We start from the raw sequence: 21,435 nt of genomic DNA on the forward strand, positions 1-21,435 counted from the left end.
ACCTGGTAGGGGGATGTATCCCCCCAAAAAATTCTGACTGGAAGATGATGAATGCCTGTGAGCAACAAGCCTCAGGCTGGTGGTTGTTATGCAGGTGTTCATGGTTGAAGACTTCAGTAAACATTCTACTGCTTTCTGTATTTAGTGGGTCATTTCATATTCCAAGCAAAAATGTCTCTTTTGTGGTTTTTTTTCTGTGTACTCGACATACTTTTTAATCTTGACAGTATCATGAGTACATGAGTGGATACTTGAGTATATGCAGAGTGTTCACCTTTGCAAGAAGTGCCATTTTCTTGGTGTGTTATTGTCCCCAGTGTAATGGTGCAGCTGGCTTTTCCTAGGAACCACGTTCAACCCCAGCACTGCTGCATTTCAGTAGCTGATGGCACGGTAGCCTGCTTATGCCTGCAACCTTTTAAAAGTAAAAATCACTGTTGTAAGCATAGGAGTGTCCTGGCAGTGCCTCATGTGACTTGGTTGGAGTTGCTGCTGGGGGTCACATCTCCTGTTCAGGAGCCTGCCACATCTGAGTAGTGTAGAGTGGCAATTAATGAGCAGGGGCACTTTTAAGGAGGAACTTAGTTTGTGTGTTCAATTAGGAATGACAGGCCATATAAATGCAGCCTAAGGCTTATCAACCCATGGATCCTTCCCAGAACGTGGCTGGGGCTCAGCACCTCAGAGCAGTTCTGCTTACTGTTGTGCTAATGCTGTTCAGTTCATGCCATGTGACTCTTCAGCAGCTCTGAAATCTGCTGTCCAGTCATTCCTTTCCTCTGTCACAGGCCTGCAGCTTTGTCCCTGTTTCAAGGCTTTTCAGAACAGTCCCTCACTGTGGCATTTTGTCAGTGCTGGGTAAAGGCAGATTCAGTTAACCTCCATTTTTCAGAAGAGGAAGATGCCGAGCACTCTTCCAGCTGTCAGGGGAGCAGAGCCCTCTCAGTCATCTTGCAAGGGTATTTCTATAGTGTTTGCAGATCTGCTCTACCTGTGTTTATGGCTCATTGTTTCGCTGGGGTTGTGATGAGCTGAAATCACTTTCTTATAGCTGAAGTCATTAAAGCAAAGAACACGTTTTATATGTACAGCACATAACAGAATCTGGTGTTAAAGCAAAATACCCACTTACCTGCTGTATATCTGCATAGCAATATATCCTCAAAAAAGGTTGTTTTAGGAAGTAGGCATCAAGTGAATTACAGTTCCAGGAAATATGGGGCTCGCTGTCAAGGATAACAGGCTTGGCTTAAGAAGACAAAATTTATTTTGCTGAGGAGACTATTGATTAGTTGTTCACCAGACTGTTTTTATTGTTTGATGTGTAGATGCAAAGGCATCCAGATGTACAAAGCATGCACTTGGAGTCAAGCCACTGCCAGGAGAGGGATCAGTGGCTTTGTAATGGATTAGCTTTTATCATTTGTCCTTAATATTTTTTCTTCTTGGTTAAGATATTTACTGTTAGCACAGGTACAGTGCAAGACTCTGTATTGCATCTGTGCTAGGACGTGGTACCTCCCTGCTCTGAAAGATGCTCTGGATGCTTTTTTTAGAGGGGAAAAAACATCCTCTCACTGCCTGACCATGTGGCCATTTGGAGGCAGAACTGCTGACTTTGGGCAAACAGTGTTTGACTGCTTTTTGCCTGTGCTGTCTGGAGTGAGCACTTACTCCTTCCTCTAAGGGCATCTCTGCAGAGCTGCTTACATCCAGTTATGTTACACCTGAGAGAGTCCACAGAGGCACTGAAGGTGCTTTAGGTGAAAGACCTTGGCTCATCTCAGACATTAGGCTGAGCTGGTACATCTGAAGGAGGGGTGGGAAGGACAGGAGAGGAGCAAATGCACTTTGTAAGTATGAAACATTTGAGTTTCCAAGTCAAACATGACATCTCTCAATGCTATTTTAACATCTTCTTTAACCAGCTCTGCACTGAAATAGCTTACAGGTGATGTTACTCTGTGGTGTTTGTGACATTGGGCCAAGAAGACACTAAAGAAATGTTCCTGCTAGGAACAGCTTCCTGGTCTATATGCAAGATGAAAGATGCAGTAAAGCATCCCTTAAAACAGTTTTAAACTCCAGTTTAGAAAATTCTGTGCCTTTAGTCTTTGACATTTATGAGGAAATAGTCAGCTCTGAGGTGAGTTCTGCTAACCATCAAACTCACCTTGGTTGCCTGTAAGAGGTGACCTTTCACAAATGTTTTTAGTGAAGGGGCAGTTCCTGGTCTCTTGGAAACACTCCTCTTGTTAGAAATGGAATATTTCACAGCTTTCTGGTTGGTCTAGAAGTATGTTACTCCCCTGGGGACTCTTTGGATGCTGGGTCTCCTAAACACATAAGCCTTCCTGGAAAACTGGATTTGAGTATCCTGGGAGATACTTTTTCTCAGTAATTTGTGATTGCTCTATAGCTGTTGGGCTGTAGAGCCTGTGCAGAGCAGAGGAGCATAAAGATGTATTCCTATAGGAATTTTGTAGCTGTCTGTATGTTATGTCCAGAGGAAAACCACCCTGGCAAGGATTAATGCACATAGAAAGGATTTTGCCTTATAAGATGTGTAGAGGAAAACTTAATAATCTACCTTTGAGCAGGTTTAAATGGGAACTTTGTGTACATTGTACAAAACCAGGGAACATCTGGCTTGATTGCTCCTGTGGTTCCTGTGCCTTTGCTGTAAGTGTTTATTTACACCAGGGGCTGGGTGAGTTCTCTGAGCTATCTCTAGATGTGCTGCTTGGTTGCTTAGTTCCCAAGGAAGAGATGGGGAGAAAAGATTTCCCTAAGCTATAAGCTTGAATTATTGCAACACCAAATATGTTGCTGGATACATGAACCTGTAGAGTGATGTGGAGAGGAGAGTGGTGTTTCCATGTGGATGTTGGATGTTCTGCTTGAAAAATGCTGTGTTGTCTCAAGCTGCTGGCAGAACCTGGGCACTTAGAGTAAATGGTTTAGAAGTCAGCCAAGAAAACACCTGAAGGCAAAGTGTTACAGGAGTGTTGTTATGATGACATAGATGAGTTTTAAATGTGGTGTTGAAAGCTTTGTGCTCTGGCTGAGATGGGAAAGAAGAAAAAGTCAGTCCAGTAGACTTAACCTGTGTAAGAGGGAAGAAACAAGGCTTTGCTCCAGGGGCATTAAGTCAAGCTCTGCAGGGCTTTTATATTTCTGTCTCTATTGTATCATAATTTTTTCCAGTTTTTGTTGAGATTTTTCTCAGATTTATTGAAAGAAATTGAAGGTTGTTTGCTTTTGTATTATGAAGTGCATAAGCAGAAAGCAGTGAATTAAACCTGCTGTGGCTGGGAGATGTTTTAGTCTTCCCCCAGCCATTCTGCAGGTGGTGGATCCACCCACAGAAAGGGATGTCACAGTGCAGGGGTTGCAGAAATCCAGTTGTTAAATATCTGGGCTTCTGTAGCTTGGTGTACATATTCAGTAAGGGCTGTTCCTCCTTTTTGTAATGGCCAATACAGCATTTATGCATGTGGGGGATAACTGATACTCTTTCAGTGAATAGAAAATGCAGCTGAGGTTTTTTGGGCAATGATGCAATTGTGCTGCATTGTCCCAGTAGCATTCACATACTCTTCTGCAGTGTGAGCTGGGGGAGTGGCTTTGCTGTTTATCAGAAATAAATGCATGCACGGGGTACCCACGCTGTCACTAAATTTTGGGTGGATTCTCTCTAGCATTCCAGAGGTTGCTTCAGCTGAATGTAAAGGCATTGGTTTTGTGTTTTTTTTTTTTTTTAAGGAATGTACGACTTAACTGTGGATACAGCTGGCTCAGAAGGAGTATTATTTAACAGGAAGCCTTTGCAGAATGCTTGCTCTGCCTTTGAGCTAGCATTGGCTGTTGTATCTCTTAAAGCAGTGTTTGCCTTTGCTCTGTGCCAGGAGGGAGCGAGGTGACCTCAGACCTCTGCCCTGGCTGTGGCCCCATAAGGAGACAGTACCACTGGTTTCCTTGTCAGCTAAATTTGAGTGTCCCCAGAGTGCTCTTAATCTCTAGCTGTGGGAACTGCCTCTAAGGCCAGCCTGGGCATCCTGTATTTCTTAGCTGATCTGCCTCTGGAAGCCACTGCCCTCCCTCTTCTCCTCGGGCTGCAGGCAGCCTGTCTGCCTGTCTGTCCATGCAGTGTTCCTCCTATGTAACAGAGCACTGAGGCACTGCAGTGTGTTGGGGGAGTGTGTTCTGCATGTGAGATCAACCAGGAGTATTTCTCCAGGGGGATGCTCTGATTCCAGAGCAGGCATGAACCTCAGAGAAGGTACAAGGGAGGCTGAGCAGCTTCATGCACTGCCTGCCTGGGATTGACTTGGGGATGTGGCATGACACAGCATTTGCTGTGCTTTCAGCTACAGCTATTTATACATTGCTTTTCAGGGTTATTTTGTCTCCTCTAGGAGATTCTGTACTTGATAATATATTCTTGCTCAAGTTTATTAAATTTGCTGAAGTTCCTAGACCTGTTTGAATATTTTGGCTTTGTGGTAGTGCTCTAGCTCTGGATCCAAACAGGGCTGAATGTGAGGGAATTTTTTTCTTTTAAGATATGTCTGGATTCAGTCCCCTGAAGTAATTCGACCTGCAGACTGGACTTGCATTGGGTCTCATGTGAACTAAAACAGGCACACTAGGGATTTAAGGATAACACACTATCTTCCCTCTTTCCTCTGAGAGAAAATTGCAGTAATTGTGGGGGGAAGGGACTCCTGTGAGGTGAGGGTGGTAGTGGAGGCTCTGGGTGAAAGAAAGGGAAAGGAGAGTGGGCTGTATTACACTAACCATCCTGTGTCAACCTCCTACGTTCGGGTGTCGCATGGCTGACATCCTATCAAAGAGCTTTGGCTGTGTCCAGAATTTTAAGCAGCTTTATAAATAGTGTTGCTCAAACTGCCTGTGTGTGCAGAGACTGTGAACGACTGGGGTAGACCAAAATATTATTGGTTTAATTTTTGAACTAGTCCAAAAATGGGAGCAAGAAAGAGTAGAAACCTGGAATGTAGGAACACCCATAGATTATCTCCTTCCTCTGCAATGCCAAGCATATATCTGGGGGGTCTGTGAGAGAGGCAGCATTGCTGGAGATGGCAGGCTGTGAGACTTGCAAGGCATGAATATGTGAATTTTGTCAAGGCATCTGAAACCATTCTTTCTCTCCTCCTTGCCTGACGTCTTCCTGCTTGCAGGTTATGCTGTGTCTGAATAATTGTGAACAATTAGAAGCTAATTTAAATGGCTGGTTTGTATTCACAGCAGCAGCAAATGAGCTAACCAGCTGGAAAGCAGACACGGTGATTTTCTGTTGATATGTCTCCCTCTTGTTGTTCCCTGGCAGTTTTTGCAAGGTGGATTTTTTGCTGTGGGCTAATAAGAAGTTTCTCCTGCATGCTGCTGACCTGATTGCAAAGGGTAAGGAGGGTGCTTTGTGCCCTAGCTCAGAGTTACCACCAACTCAGCAGAGTCCAGTTTAGCTCAGCAAAAGAGCCCATTCTGCTTTGCTTCAGGAATATGGAGCAAAGAAATATTTGTTGTGGATACACTATTTACTTCTACTCTCAAAGATGTAGAAAGGTGAGGTACACTGTTGTGCCTCAGGAGTGAATTGGCCAGCAAGAGTCTCACAGATTTCCTCACAGCATCCTTTTAATCCTCTGAAAGGCAGATGGAGATCTAAGCAGTTCCTCTTTGCTCCAGAGCTGGCATGTGCCCCAAATGCAGCTCAGAGTGGCCAGTGACTAATTTGTGTGCTGCTGATGCTGTCCAGATGGCATCCCCATCCATCCAGGTCCAGCAAGAACCTGGAAAACCTGTTGCATAATAACTGCCATCTCCTTCCCAAGGCAACAATTTGAAGAATTCTTTTACTTCAGGTAAATGGAAGAGCTACTGGACAGACTATTTTTGCACACAAGTAGGAACACAGCTTAATTGGCAAGTTAAAACAGTGGGCTGTTTGGAATCTGGGAATCCAGAGTGAAGGCTTATATGAGAATCTCTTCTTCCTATGACACTGGATGGTGTCAGCATCCATGTGAGCTCCTCAGGGGAGTTTCTTCTAGCAATCAAATGCATTTCCCATTGCTTTCACCTGGGTGGTCAGATGGTCCCCGGAGTCTCTGCAGCCATTCCTTCGGTCCTGCTGGATCCAGGCATCTCCTGACACTCTGGGCTTGGGGCTCTGTGGAGCTGCTGGGTTCCTCACAGCAGTTTCTTCCTGGGGATTGCTGCCTCTGATCTGTACTTTGGGTGAGGCTTTACTGCAGGAGGGTTGAGGCAGTCTCTATGAGCAGTGTTGGCTGATGTAGAGGCAAAATGTTGTCGACTTTGCTGCTTACTGCTCTCAACCAGCTTCTCCTGTGCCTGTAACTCTGGTCTCCTGTGGTTTTCCTCAGGTAACAGTGCCATCTGGTGCTGGAGCACTGCTCTTGGTCAAGCTTTCCTCAAGGACTTAGGCAGAGATGATAGGAGAGCAGCATTGCTTTTACTGTAAGATGGGAGAAAGGTGTCCTGTAATAATCTGTGCTTCGGGCACGTTGCACCTGGAAATGATCCTTTTGTCTTTTCTATTTAACAGTTGATGTTCCCAGAACTGCTGTATCAAGAAGACTGAGTACTTGAGGGAAGAACTCTAAACACTGAGAAGGGAGATAATTTTTTACTATACACTGGTGCTAAGAACTAAAATAGAACATTTATATTAAATCCTGTAACTGGGGACATTTTTGAAAGATTCCCTGTAGGACTCTAAGTGACTTCCTAGTCACTAAATCTTCTCTTGAAAGATCTTTACATATTTTCTAGTCATAGCCATGTACTTTTAAACTTTTTCCCTTCTATATCTTTATGCTGAGCATTATGATGTTCATGCTTTCTGAATTATTTTTATTTTATTATTTCCTCTAAAGTTTTGCAGATCTTTTTGCAGATACAGGGTTTGATTGTGTTCCCAGATGAAAGTCCTGGTTATTGCTTAATGGAAGTGTGTATATGGGATGTACTGTTTGAACAAACAGCACTTGATGACAAAGTTTGCAAAATTCAAACTCTTCTGTATTTTTTTTCTTTAGATACCAGGTTGTCTTTGCTGCTTTACCCTTTCTTCAGGTATCCAGCCCAGGCTGGCACATGTGAGTTTGTGGTGGTGTTGAGCATTTGCACACCAGATAGAAAAGTGAGGCTGAGGATACTGAAAAGCTGAGTGTGGCTGTTGTTTATGCAGCTTTGCTTGTCTACTTCCAGGATCCTCCTCTTTCTCAACCACATTCTCTCTTCTGGGAAATGCTCCCAAACCTGCTTATTTTCCTTTAATAACAACCCAGTAACCTTCCTGTTGTCTTATCTTCCTTCCCTTGAACTACTGCCTTGTACTTTTTCAGAGTGCTGCATTCACCGGGCCAGGGAATCTGTGTTGTAGTGTTTTACAAAATGTTATGTAAATGTGCAGAACCACAAAAGTGATTTGTTGTCAGTAAGATAAATATACTTCTTAGACAAGGGAAATCTAAGTAGAAGGTTTACTTTTGCTTAGCAAAAGATTTCTATTAAAGCCAAATTTTTCTGCTTCAAAGCCCAGCATTTACCCACATTACAGTGAATTTTTGTTTCATCCAATGACTTAGTCAGACTTTTTAACTAAATTCTATCTCTTGGCAAAGGAAAGTAGAATATTTCAGTGTCTTTCTGCCAGGAGGCTCAAAGGTGATATTTGCTGGGAGGAGGAGAAGGTCCTGCATTGTTTGGCTGTGACTGAAAGACCAGAACTTTGCTGTGGAAAGAGTTTTGTACCTTATTACCCAAAAATAAAAATAGGTGGTGTGGTCAGAAATACGAACAGGAACAAAAATAGCCACAAGTCAGTTGTGGATAAATGTGAAAATAGGGGAGACTCAGGAAGCTTCAGCCTGCAGTTGGAAAGGACTCAGCTGAGTGACTTCAGGTTTCTGTGTCTCCATAATATGTCATAAAGAGAAATTACAGAGCTGTCACTTTGTCTTACAAGAGCTGCAGGTCCCCAGGGAGGCTTCACAGCGTTGGGAGATTATCAGAACTAATGACACTGCTGGATTTTGAAGATGCTGTGTTACAAGGCTCCCTGCACCTCTGGCAGTGTCAAAAGGGAGTAGTGATGTGGAGGCAGTGATCTGGTTCTCATTTTTCAGATTGCCTGGTCTCCTGTGGGTGTCACAGAGACTTCTCTTTGCTGCCTGCCACAAACTCACTTGTTTATTACTCAGTGACTCTGCATGATTGCAGGTGCTGCCTGGCTCTGGCATCCCTGGATGCAGTTTGTGTGTAATTAGATAAAAAATCATGTTCCCTTAGTGCAGGGGGCTTGGAGATTTGTAGACATTCAGGTGGTGACAGGCAAATGTGTTTTAGAGCAGTGTGTGCTGGCCTGGGGCTGGAATCTGCTGTGTTCATCCCTACCACTGATGGAATCTTTGTGAGCTAATTAGGAAATTCTGCTTTAGGCCATGCTTTCTGAAAAAAAAGTGTTCAAACTGTACAATCAATCCACAGTAGTTTGCAGGTAACAGGCACTGCTTGGGGTTGGCCTAGTGGTGAATCTCAGGTTGTGCTGCTGTGGATGTGCTGAATGTTGGATGATTGGCAGACTTAGAGCTGCTGGTTGCATGAACAAAAGAATTGTAATCTGTTATCAGGTGACTGCCTGCAGGTAGAGCTGCTGTGATGCAAAGCTGTCTTGGTTTCATCTTAGCCTCTGTGAAATGTTCTAAAACATCTATTTCAGATCAGGGGAGCATTTTGGCACCCCTGCTGCCTACCCCTGTGCTGTCCTTCTGTACCTGAAGTTAATGATCAACCTGACCTTTCACAGAGGGATGTTTTGCACTGCCCAAAGCAGCCTCATGAACAAGCTGTTGGACTCTTGTACAGAATACAGGAAACAAAGATCCTGCTCACTGTCCTTCCCCTGCTTTGACCAAACCAAATGGAACTGTGTGTTCCTGAGTCACTCAGGGCTCTTCAGAGTTAGTTCAGTTGATCATATTTGAAAAAAATTTTAATCTCCTGATGCAATTCCTAAGTAACTTAAATATTTTCACCTTTTGTGATTCTTTGAGTGCTTTCAGATGACAAGCCATATAATGATATTATGAAAACGCAGCGTGATGCTAAAGTAAAATGGGTGAAAATCTCCACATGTCTACAGGTTGTCCAGAGAAGCTGTGGCTGCCCCATCCCTGGAAGTGTTTATGGCCAGGTTGGATGGGGTTTGGAGCACCCTGAGATAGTGGAAGGTGACCCTGCCCATGGCAGGGGGTGGAATGAGATGGTTTTTAAGTCCCTTCCAGCCCAAACCATCCTATGAATTAAAGGTATGAGTTATGTGGCAGGGCAGTGACCAGCTCAGTTCTGTGCTGGTGTAGGAAGCCACATACCACTCTGACATTTAATACTTGTGCAGGTGAAAGTTTAGACCTTGCCCCAGAAGGGTATAGTTCTTATGTAAGTAATGCAGGAGTCTCCACAGCCTCCTGAAACTTTGAATTTTTGTCTGGAAGAGCCACAGACTACTTGTGCTTGTCATGTAGGAGTAGCCAGAAGGTGTCATAGGCAGAACTTTTGTACCAATCAGTGCAAAATACTTATTTTTATCTTTTTGCAGCTGCATTCTACAAGGGTTGTTTTTAAAACCCTCTGTTTTGTGTAGCTCATTGTTCAGCTGTTCTGAGTAGTAGAATTTTAGTTCTCAGGAGTCTTAAGTTTCTAGTAGTCTTTCTTCTGTCCCATTTGCCCATCTTTCTTTCCCATAAAAACCCAGTGTGGCTGAAAACTCCAGTTAGAAGTGAAGCAACATGTGTCATGTTCAATGTCACAGTATGAATCAACTCTGAGCTTCCAGGGGTTTCTCTGCTGTTGCTGTTTCTTCTCTCCTTGCTTTTCTACAACTGCTCATGTGCAATGCAATCTGATCAATGTAACACAAGTCTTTCACGGGAGGTGAACTTTGGCTATGGAACATATTTTTCCAAGAGTAGTATGTGATACCATTGGTAATGTGTTGATACTGAAAAGATATTAAAATATCTTGGCTTCAGATCTTCTGGGTCATTGAATTTCCAAACTTTTGTCATCTAACTTGGTGTATCTATGCTATATTTGGACTTGCTTTTTTAGACAACTCATCTAGATTTAAAATAAAAACAGCTTGTGTTGAGTTGATTGCTACACTGCTGTTTTAGCTGAGGTGAATTTGAGTGTGCAATCAGACCTTAGAGTTATAAAAATAAGAGCTAGAGGATGTTGAGTTGGCTGCTGCCAGTTGTGCTCCCTTTTGCCCATTTCCATGAGCACCCACCCCACAGCCCTTCCAGTGCCAAGGCAGCTCTGGGGCTGCTTTGTTTTCTCCCAGTGCCTGGGGCTGGAGCTGGTGGTGGCCAGGAGCTGCTTCATGGGGTAAGGGGGTTTCCTCTTAACCTCCAGTAAGAGCCTGGCAGTGGTCCCAGTCCCAAACCATTACATCTGGTGGAGGTTTCCAAGCCACAGCTTCAGGACTGGAGGAGAAAAGGATCTCTTTGCTTTTGGGTTTAGGAACCAGGCATGGGGACTGTGGTACATCATGTGCTGTTTCAGGTGCTGAGAGGTTGTCTATGTCTTTCAAAATACCTCCAAGGAGCCTGTCTGTCAGCTCAGTGAAGCAAGGTTTTACCTTTTCCCAGCACCAGACATTTGGGGTTAGCTTTAACTGGTTATGGAGTGTGGTACTGAGGTTTGGAGAGGTCTGTCATGCCTTGTTACCTGTTGCTGCAGTAGCTGCTTTCCCTGTGGTTTGCTCTTAACCTGTGGGTTTTCTTCATCTTCTGAGCATTGATGTTACAAGTTTCCATGGCAACTTGAAAGCTCTCAAGTAGGTGCTGTCCATTCAAAACAGAATGCTAATGTGGAGTTTGTAGGACTGTGACAGTCCTGGTGACCCTGGAGGAATGTCCCAGGGAGTGGATTCATTTTTAACTCCAGAACATTTCAGATATTGACTTACCAGGAGAACTCTCCAGTGCAGTTTAAAAAAGCCTTCATCTGTGTGAGTCTATAGTTCTACCTGTTGATGTTGAACAGAAATCAAGTACCTAGTTTGTATCTTCTTCATCACAATGTTTATCCACTGTCACAAATAGACAAGTGTGACAGGTCTTCTATGGATAAAACTTTGGCTTCACTAAAAAGGAGGCCAGGAAATGATAATACATCTAAAAAAGGCATTATTGTTTTTCCCCTCACACTTTCTTTCTTAGTCCCATTGAGACAATTCAAAATAGGCTTTGCAAAATTGCAAGTAATTTCTTCTTTTTTTTACTTTTTTTGTTTACAGTTGTAGGAGCAGAGCCTGGAAGCAGTGCTTGAAATAAAATCAGCTACACAAGATGTGCAAGGGGAAGGTTGGGACCTGTGAGATGGGCAAGCAGCCCAGACTGAGTGGAAGTGATAGTTCTGTGCAGGTCACAGCCTGGCTTCTCTGCCCTTGTTGGTGGCCACTGCTGTCCAAGTCCTCGTTGAAGTCAAGAGGCAGAAGCAGCTTTCATAATAGATAATTCACTTCTGAGTCAGCTGGGTAAACATCTCAACCATAATACAGCACTTCAGGTCAACCTACAGAGCTTCATATCCAGCACTGTGCTTTCCTCCATTTTTTTTGTGGTACCTTATATTCTCATTTTTATGAGCAGATACCCGTGTGTGTGCTGCTTTTTATCCTCCATCTGTACAAGCTTATTTCCAGAGCTCTTGTTTTAGAGGATGAAATTCAGAATGTGTCTGGAATAGAAAGTGATGTTGTCACCACAGTGATGGCATTGGAGGTAGAGGCTGTGGGATCACGCTGTCACCCTTGAGCAAATGTAATTATTGGTTAGACACTGCAGTTCTTTAGGTTGGGAAAGACTTTTGAGTTCAGCCATTAACTCAGCCCTGCCAAACCCACCGCCAAATGATGCCTCCAAGAGTTAAGCTGCACATCTTCTAAATCCTTCCAGTGATGCTGACTCTGCCACTTGCCTGGGCAGCCTGTGCCAGTGCTTGACAGCCCTTTTGATGAAGAAATTTTTCCTAATATCCAGTCTAAAATTCTTCCTTAAGCTCTTGTAAAGCTCTGGCAGTAAGTGTAAATGAGTTGTCTTCTTTGTTCGATAAAGTATTCTGAGAGATGGTGACACTGGTAGTTGGACCCTGTGTGGGAGTGGTTTTGTCCACTGTTGGGTACCAGTGATGTTACAAGCAAACCTAAATTGCTAATTAGTGAATTTAAGCTCTGCCTAAGTTATGCGGAGAGAGACCAGGGACTCTGGCACTACTGAGTATCTCCAGTACTCAGATTGTTTGGATTCACACCACCCAGGGCTGCTTGTCCCTAATTCAATCCCAGCAACTCCCATATTATTTGCCACTGAACCTCAGAAGTGATTGTTGCTTATTGACCTGCCACAGTATTTGGTATTTGTGGCTAGTCCAGATCAAAGTAAATTGTTCTGGTTTTGAGCTCTTGTCAGCAGGGATTTGTTGGAGAGGAAAATTGGCACCATATCTTGCATGTGTTCAAGGGAGTTGAGAGATTAAACCCAGAGAGCTACAGTGGGAGTTTAGCCCACCCCTGCCTGGGGATGTTTGCACCTCACTGCCAAATTGTTTGCTAAAGTGGGAATTCAGTTTCCTGTCAGACATCTCTCTCAACCTCTGCTGTTAGTTTAAACAAACAAAACCCAAACCACAGAGATTTTGTTTCAAATGACAAGTTTGTAGTAAACCATTAGGCAAGTGGATGAAAGCAGAAAACTCCCAAGGCTTAATGAGCTAATGCTCAGTGGAGGTGTCTGTCCTCTCCCAGTCTGCCCAGTTCTGGGTGTGAGCCCTGATGGCTCCCTTATTTCATTTGAGGTGAGATGACTCAGCTGAGAATGGGAACGTGGTCCTGTTGGGGCTTGTTTTCTATGCAGAAAATCAGAATTTATGTATTCCTCCTGCTATGTGGTTTGAGAACATCATCAGCCCTGCTAAAGTATCAGGTGTTCTCCAGATTGCAGCTGCTGCCTTCTGATGAATAAATTTGCTGTGGAGCTCAGGCACTGATTCAATGCTGAGCACTAAGAGAGCATCTGAATAGTAAAGGAAATAAATGGGGGCCAGAGCTGTTCTGCCACTTCTCTTTGCAGTCAAGGCCCTAAAGAACATGACTGACCCCAGGCTGGGTGTGTCATCCCTCTTCACCAGGGTGAAATGTGTGTAGTGATGAGTGTCTTTGGTTTGACTTATTTAACATTTGTAATAGTGATTTTTTTTAATATAGTATAAAATATATATTCATATATTTATATAGTCATGTATTATATTTTTACTATAGTATTTTTTTTTTTTCAAACACATCTTGCATTTGAGGAGGGAGCTCAGCTTGGCATATAGGAGCATAGAATTCCGCAGAGCATCTCTGGGAAACTGCTGTTTCTCATTCTTGGGGCTATTACAGAGGCACATGGCTAGAACAGAAACCCAGCCATATTAATACTGACTTTCAGACTTTCATAGAGGTAAATATAGCAACTGTGAGGACCTATTTTAAAAGTGCTTCTGCAACAGAATTCCCTCAGTGCTGAGGGAGGGGGGCTGTCCGGTGGTTGATGATAACATTGCTGTGGCTGTGACAGAGGACAGGAGGAATCACTGAGCTGTTGTGTTCATCAGCAGCCATTCCAGCTCACTCTGGTTGGGTTTCTTGTGGGTTTTGAGTCTTTTGTGACATGACAGAACTGAAGTATTTATTGTTGATGCTGGCATTCTGCCTGCTCCTTGGCTTGCTTTTTCTTGCCACTGAGACAGGTGGGTCTGGCACATGAACCTGAAAATAGCACTACCTTTAAAAGCCAAGAGATCTGAAAATAGGTTAAATATAGTCCCCCTGTAGAGGAAGTTTTATGCTTTGCTTTGGGAAGAATTGGTATGATTATATTCTTGAGGAAGGATCACAAAATGAGAACGCTGCTGATTTACAGCTTCTGTGATTTACCAGCATTGACTAACCCAAAGATACTGCTGCTGCTGGGTAACATCGAATTATCTTAATGATCTGGGTTCTTCAGAGGCTGCATCATAGGGAACAGTATGGCTGAGTGGTGTGTTGAAACATAATGCATCAATTTAAGCCTTAATGCATTTTGAAATGAAAGTACCATCATACACTTGGAGCTGTGCAGCAAGAATACTCCAGTTACAGTACCCAAACTGCTCCTCATGCTTGACTACTTAATGGAATGTAAATGTTGCAGCCTAATTCTGGATTTTAAGAGGCTGCCTATACAGTACTTACTTCAACAAATAATTTTAGAAAACTTTATAAAAATTGATGTCTATCTATATACCGCAGTGGGATGTGGGAGGCAATGAAGACACTTCTACAATCTGGAAATGTGCTGTGGGCTTCAGGTTTCCCACTCTGGTGTGGTTCTGACTCCAGAAGTTGGGTCTAAAAGCCTGCCTGGCTGGGTCTCTTCCTCTCTTACTGAAAAAAAGCCAGTCAAGAAGATGATAAATACTCAGGTCCTTTGGTTTAATTCCAGATCTTGTCCTTGAATTATAGATTTGTCTAATTTAGTAAAGCAGGCTGTAAGCCAGGGAGTGGGTTAGGATGAAATGCTGACAGAGCACAGTGGAGTTCAGGCTGGGATGAGCAAGGAAAAGCTGGGAATGCAGCAGCAGTGGCACGGCTGGTTCTGCAAGTGACACGTGAGAGAGGCTCTGTCCCTGATGGTTCATGTGGCACTTCCCAGAGCACGGGGTGTGTAATGAGTGTGTTTGCAGGGCTCAGTGATGTACCAATGCAAATAACTTCTGGACCACTGAAATGCAGATGAGGCTTCTCCCTGTTCAGCAGAGGGAGATTTTAGCTGAGTTACTGGGAGGCTGAACAAGCCTGAAATTGGAGTTCAATCTTGTGGCTTCCCATAGGACATCATCCCTTGTGTAGCATTCCAGTGTATTCAATGGCAGCTGCATTTTGTAGTTTTAAGTTTGTTGAAAACACTTAATGAAATAGCCTGCAGGTAGTCTTGAGGCCACTGAAACAGCTGGATGAAGGGCCACTTTTGGAAGGACATCACTTGGTTAATAACTGGAGATTCATCAAATGATGCATTCTTTCCGGGAGCACTCCTGGTGCCCACAGGTCTGTGTGAGCTGCTGTAGGGTGCATAAAGGTGGTCCAACCACATCCTTTGTTGCCAGAACGAGCTCTTTGCCAGCAAGTGTTTTAGGAGGAGCTGGAGTAAGCAGTGCTTTGACTTTATCCATGGTCTTATGGATGTTTTGTTACCTGCATGTACCTGAGAGCTTCTAAGTGCAGAAACAACCATTTCTTTTCCTTTTTTTTTCAAGACAAGTGCTTGCTGCAGTGGATTTGTTAACTATTCCCCTGCCAGCTCAGACTTCTTACTGTACACAACCTTGTTTTATGTGTCCCAAGGCAAACAGGCTTTCCACAGATATTTGGGAGTATCTTGGGTGAAAAGAGTGCAGGATGAGACACAGAGCTGTGGTGTGATGTGCTGCTACATAGACTGGATGTGGGTAGGAAATGCTGCGAGGTGCAGGGAGAGGGAGACTTGAGGGGATGAATGAGTCAACGTCTGCACCCTTTTTGATGTGTCTGCTGACTTAAAGCAGTCATGGATGGATCCCCTGGTTGCTGATGTCAGTTCTGTCAACTGGATTTTGCAACTGCCAATGGGATTAACTCTGTGTATGGAAGTGCCTCTGCTGCAATCCTCCTCAGTCTGGAGGATTGGGATACTGTGCATTTGTATTTGTCATGTTATTTCTGACTGAGTATCATCTGGGGTCATCACTAAAGCCAATCTCTCTCTCTCTCTCTCCTTAGCTGAAACTTGAAGATCGTTCAGTGGTCCCTCGAGATGTGGTCAGACACATGAGCTCCAGTGTAAGTGTTTTTTTTCTTCATCCCTTTTTGATTGTGATTCTGCTGCATAGGTTTCTAGGACTGGCCAAATTGCCTGAATGGAATTGGACAGTAATGTTTTGAGGATGTTCTGTCTTTTGTGTGTTGGATAGACTTAGCTGCCTTCAGTGGAAATGGAATTCTGCATAGCTGCTTCTCTGCATTGCATAGCTGCAAAGGTCTCCTGAGCAAGCAATCCTGGGCATGGTCAGGGAAGGAGACTAGAAACCTGTCTACCCTGCCATTCTTCCAGTTTTACATTAATCCTTTTGAGATGTGGGGACTGTGGACCTCCTCTCCCAGACCTAACAGGGAGGTTGGAGTAGGGGCGGATCCCAGTTCCACTGTTGCCTTTGCCTCTTTGTGTGCTCTGGTAGAGAATTTGGAGGGAATATTTTCAGACACACCTCTCAGTCTACAGTAAGTAGCATCTTTTCCAGCTTCTCCCAGAAATTCAGCAAACCCAACACTGCTGGTGCATCCAACACAGCTGGGTTGACAGAAAGAAGCTGTTTCTTAAACAGCAGCTGATAATCGTTCCCTTTGCTCTTTCTGGATGCTGTTCTATGTCCCAGCCCCTCTGTTCTAGTTGTATGGCACTTGTGCCTATCAGAGATGAGTGGATTTGGGTTTTATGTAGGGAATACTGGGGAGATTGTTGAGTATTGATGATCAGATGGGATGTGCACTCTTACGGAGCTCAGCAAGGTTGGCAGTTTCGTGCTGTGGCTCGGAGCTAACCTCTAACCCTGAGCCATATGGCCCTGCCATGTGCTTGCCTCTATCTTCTCTTGACTTGCTTCCAGCAATGTGGCTACCAAGGCTGTGATGAAGGAAGCAGCTGGCCACTAACTGCTGCAGTTGCACCACATGGTGTGTGCAGCCTGGTGCAGGGATAGAGAAGGCTTGTTTGGGTTGTTTTGGGTTTTATTTTTAAATAAAGCCTTTTTTTGTCAATTAATAAAAGTAAACCCACTCCCTTTTTCACAGCATATTACAAAGAAAAAAAAAAAGGAATGAGAAGCCTGAATAATAATTTTTAAATTGCTGAAGCAAAGTATTTCCTTAAGAAATTTAATGGTTGTTTGAAATGGGAATTTGAAGTTAACATGTTTTTCTAAAACTGCAGCTTTATGAAAGAGTTCTCATCCAAAACAATGAACAGGTAGAAACTGGAATTATAGACTGTTCACAATGTTGTACCTGGCACAGCTGGAGCTGTCAGAATGTTCTTTTCACTCAGGGGGATGCTTTGAGTCCTGTCTCTCAACTGTTTGTTATCCAGTGCTTCTTAAAGTCATTTTAAGCTTTCAGGACAGCAGGTTGTTCTCCTCTTGGCAAACATGGATGTGCTGCTTTTGTTTGCAATTTCCATTCTCATTTGAGCAGAAATTGGCTCCCCTGGCTTGCTGCACATGCTTTGGTAGATATGTACCCAGCAGTTGTCTTGCACATTCATTTTTGTTGGTTTGCATGTTTAAATAATGGTATTTGCTTGACCCTTTTGCCCACTAACTTCATTTTTTTTAATTGATGGAATGGTGAGATTATAGCTTAATTTCTTCTCTATTAAAAAGCATAACAAATCTGAGGATGTCCTCACCCTCAAATGTTTCTAAATGTTAGTGCAGGTGAATTAAACAATAAACTCCCTTTATTCCAAAGAAAGCCTTCACTTAGATATATTCCAAAAATTACAGGAGCATTTAAAATAGAAAACCTGCAAGTGTCAGCCTGCTAAGTTCAGGATGTGGGATGGTTGCCCTGCGCCAGTTGGCCTGGCAAATGGAGAATGTGGAACTTATTCTGTATTCAACACACTCTTAGGGCTTGTTTTTAACCTTGAGCCAGAAGAACTCGAAATCCTCTGTTCCTCCAGAGAGGAGAGCTGACTCAAAATCCATGTGCTTCTCATTGAGCACTGAGTGGGGGGAAAAGACTGCTTCAGGGGGAAAGGCATAAAATGAAATCATTTTCACTGAATGCAGTTGGCCTGAAAGTCTTAATCCAGCTGGATGAGAAGCAGGAGAAGTGGCAGAGGTTATTTTTCCAGATGATATGCTAATCTGGGGAAAAGGTAAGAAGTGGGTCTGTAATCTGTCAGACACCTGGATTTTGTTGTTTCAAAGGATTCTGGGCTATGCTGTCCCTTTTAAACAAAGGAATAAAGGTGATTTAAAGATCCTGTTATTAGAAAAGAGGGTGCTGGGGGAAAGAGTAGAAGGATGGGAGGTGGAAGATACAGGATTGATGACTGTGTTTCCAGAGCTGCTGCACTTTGGGATGGGAGTTTGCTGGTCTGCCTCAAAGCCTTGTCTCTGATGGGGAGGGAATCCATTCACTGCTTAAATACTGAGTATTTCCAGTGTGGTGCATGATGTCAGGGTACCTGAAGAAGTAGGAACAAGGTCTAGGGAGTGCACTCAGTTGTGGAGTGAGTGAGGCTTGAAGCCATCAGCTCTGCTCACTCAGTTCAGTCACCCCCCTTCTCCAGTTCTGCTGGAATCGATGGAAATGGGGTTTTGTAACAGAGCTGTGAAATGTCAGCTCATTTCATTTGGCCCCTCCTTTAATGGGATCAGCTAATGAAAGGATGGGGATGTTTGAGCTGTGCCCAGCCGAGGACCTGCCCTGGAAGATGAGACAAGTTGGCAATGTCTCTTTCTGGGACTGCACTGCTGAGCACTGCTATAAACTCAGTGATTCAGCAGAACCCCTCAGCCTGCAAATCTGCATCCTCTGCCGCAGGCTAATGTTTCATGTTACAGGGAAATAAGTAAACTCAAAATAAAGGAAGGTACAGTGGCAGGTGAGGGAGGAGAACTGTGATTTGACAGCCCTGTAGGTCCTGGGGCTGCTCACAACATTGATCTCTGCTTTCTTAACTGCAGACAGGGCTCTGCACTTGCTCAAGCATTTTGTAGCTGGATGGAGAAGCAAGCTGATCTAAACCTGTTTCTCTGGCCATGACTAACAGCACCCAGCTGTGTTAGGTGGGAGGCACCTTTAGGGTGTGCAGGTACCTTCTCCATGAAGAAACTCTAAGAGAACAGGCAGAAGGGTGCTGGAGCACATAAGTCACTCCAGTCCTGGTTTTATTGCTTGCTGTATTTTCACCATCCATTAAATGGTTTTTAGACAAGGAGACAATATGATCCACAGAAATCACAGGTGTTGGATTGTATCATGTCTCAGAGCTGCTGTCGTGTTGGCTGCTGATAAAAGGAAAAGAAAATAATCTTGAAATGCACAGTGTAGGGCAAGGCATTTGTTTCCTGGTGGGTTTTTTGGTTCTGACTAGCAAACAGTCTAAAATGCAGGGCCTGAACTGCAAAGCACAGCCAGAGGATGGTGTGGGTATACTTGTTTTAGCTGACTCTGGAGGAGAAGCAGGGCAGGTGGCTGTGCTGTAGCCTGCAGAAGCTGTGGGTTTGTTGAGCAGGTGCCACTTCTGAGCAGGCCTCACTCATCCCACGGCTTGAATCGTGCTGGCAGTAGCTGTTGTGAAGCCAGAGTAGTTCTGGCCAACCCTTTTCAGGTGAGAGAGATGGTACAGCTCTGCTGGGCTCTTTCCTGGCAGCCTGTGCAGGCAACAAGCTTAGCTGCAGTCTGTTGTAATGGAGCTGAAGCTGGGAAAGGCTCCCTGTGCTTCCCAGCCCTTCTGGAAAGGCATGGGAGTGATATGTGGAGCAGCTGGAGGAAATGAGCCCCTGCTGCTTTGGGGTCTGCCAGCCTGGCTCTCCCAGCCCTCCTGGGCATGCTGGCACAGCTCTGCCTCGGGCAGCCCACTCTCCTGGTCCCATTGCCTTGGGAGCCTCGGGGCTGCAGGGCACTGGGCTGCTGTGGGGTGAGGAAAGAGCTAGCAGCAGGCAGGTGGAAAGCAAGCCAGCCAAAAGGGCTGAGCAGTCTGTCCAAGAATTACCCTGGACTGTCTTTGCTCCAACTTCGCCAGTCCTCAAGATGAAGCTGAATGAGTTGAGCACCAGCAAACTCTTGAACTCCCACAAGGGCTGCCCAGGGCTCTGAGTGAAAGCCTTGACTAAACATTTCCCGTGGTTGAAAGAACAGAACTGAGCAAACAAATCCACTTCTTGCAGGGCATAAACCCCTTTGAGTGTTGTGCTCAAGTCCTGCTGGAGCAGAGTCCTTGATGTTTGAGATAAGGACAGCTCATACCAGGGCAACTGTCATGCTGGCCCTCAGTCAGCTTTGATAATGGACTTGTGGTCTTTAATAAATAAGACTATCGATCGTCCCAGCTGTCAGGAGGCCAGGGCAGCTGCTGCCTTTGACAGTGTTTGGGTTAGCAGTCCTTCCTTGCAGGCCCCCACCATATGTGTGAGCAACGTGCACATTGTGTGCTCCCTGCCAAGCTGCCCCCTGAAGGCTCCTGACAGCATGCCTTCTTTTCTTGGGGACAAAAAAGATTAAAACTTTGTTAAAAAGTGAGGGAGATAATGACAGACCATCTTATAATTAGACCAACTGTGAATTATCTGGCTGCAAACCTTGACATTTGACCACAGGTGCCAGATTTTTTTTTCAGTATGACACAAAATAAAGACTATTTATAATGTCCTTCAAAATTGTGAGTTAAAGTCACAACAGCTTTAAAGAATTTTTGTTTTGTTGCTGTTCTGCCCCTGCCTTTGCTGACTCAAGGCAGTATTTGCAGAGTGGCCCTGTGGAGCTGGGAACCAGGCAGATTTTAAAGCAAGTAAATACTAATCACCTGATACAGCATGGTCTTATTTGACCAGGTGTAGGAGTCTTTGTTTTAGCAGCTATTTCAGATTCTAACTGAAGAAAACACTACAGGTCTGTAATAGTGATCTCACCTTCTGATCTCTCATGGTGTTTGAAATGCCCCTGCAAAACAAGGACCTGAAGGATAATAAGGGGTTTAGTCTTGAAGTCTGTCTCTGAACTTTTGACTTGTACACAAAACATACATTTGTATGTAGGACCTTCCATAGGTAACAAACCTTTTTTCCCTTTTGTGTTTTCAGGACAGTCAATGTGGAACCGTAATTGACGTCAACATCGAGTGTGCTGTGAAGCTGGTGGGAACCAACTGCATCCTTTACCCTGTCAACAGCAAAGACCTGCAGCATATCTGGGTGAGAACACAGCCAAAATACACGTGGGAGCCAAGGCCTGCTGGTTTGGAGGGATGCTGCTGACTTCAAGTCTCTCTTGAAGGCGAAGCATCCATGTTGTGCAAGATGCATCTGCAGTTGGGTTTTATTTTAAAAACCTCCCTAGCAGAAGATGATGCAGCATCTCCTCATCTCCCCATCTGTTCTGTGTTTCTCATCACATTGCTGAGACCAAATTGTCTTGAAGAGCTAGACTGACATTAAATTATGTGGGAACTCCTGCACTGAGTGTGGAAAGCTGGTGTGGCAACCTGACCAGGGCAGCCCATGGCCCAGAGCTGCTGAGCTGTGACACCA

The 21,435-nt window shown here is 44.3% G+C and overlaps 1 protein-coding gene across 1 annotated transcript in view; it reads left to right on the plus strand.

Moving 5' to 3' along the window:
• The window catches only part of UBE2O (ubiquitin conjugating enzyme E2 O), a 61,871-nt gene that overhangs the window by 17,056 nt on the left and 23,380 nt on the right, over positions 1 to 21,435 (plus strand). The window contains exons 2-3 of the mRNA XM_021541698.3: positions 15,902 to 15,961; positions 20,989 to 21,099. Of these exons, the coding sequence (XP_021397373.3) occupies positions 15,902 to 15,961; positions 20,989 to 21,099 (171 nt within the window). The remainder of the gene's footprint in view (positions 1 to 15,901; positions 15,962 to 20,988; positions 21,100 to 21,435) is intronic.

The sequence above is a fragment of the Lonchura striata genome, chromosome 18, assembly GCF_050655825.1.
Source record: "Lonchura striata isolate lonStrDom1 chromosome 18, ASM5065582v1, whole genome shotgun sequence".
Taxonomy (NCBI): domain Eukaryota; kingdom Metazoa; phylum Chordata; class Aves; order Passeriformes; family Estrildidae; genus Lonchura; species Lonchura striata.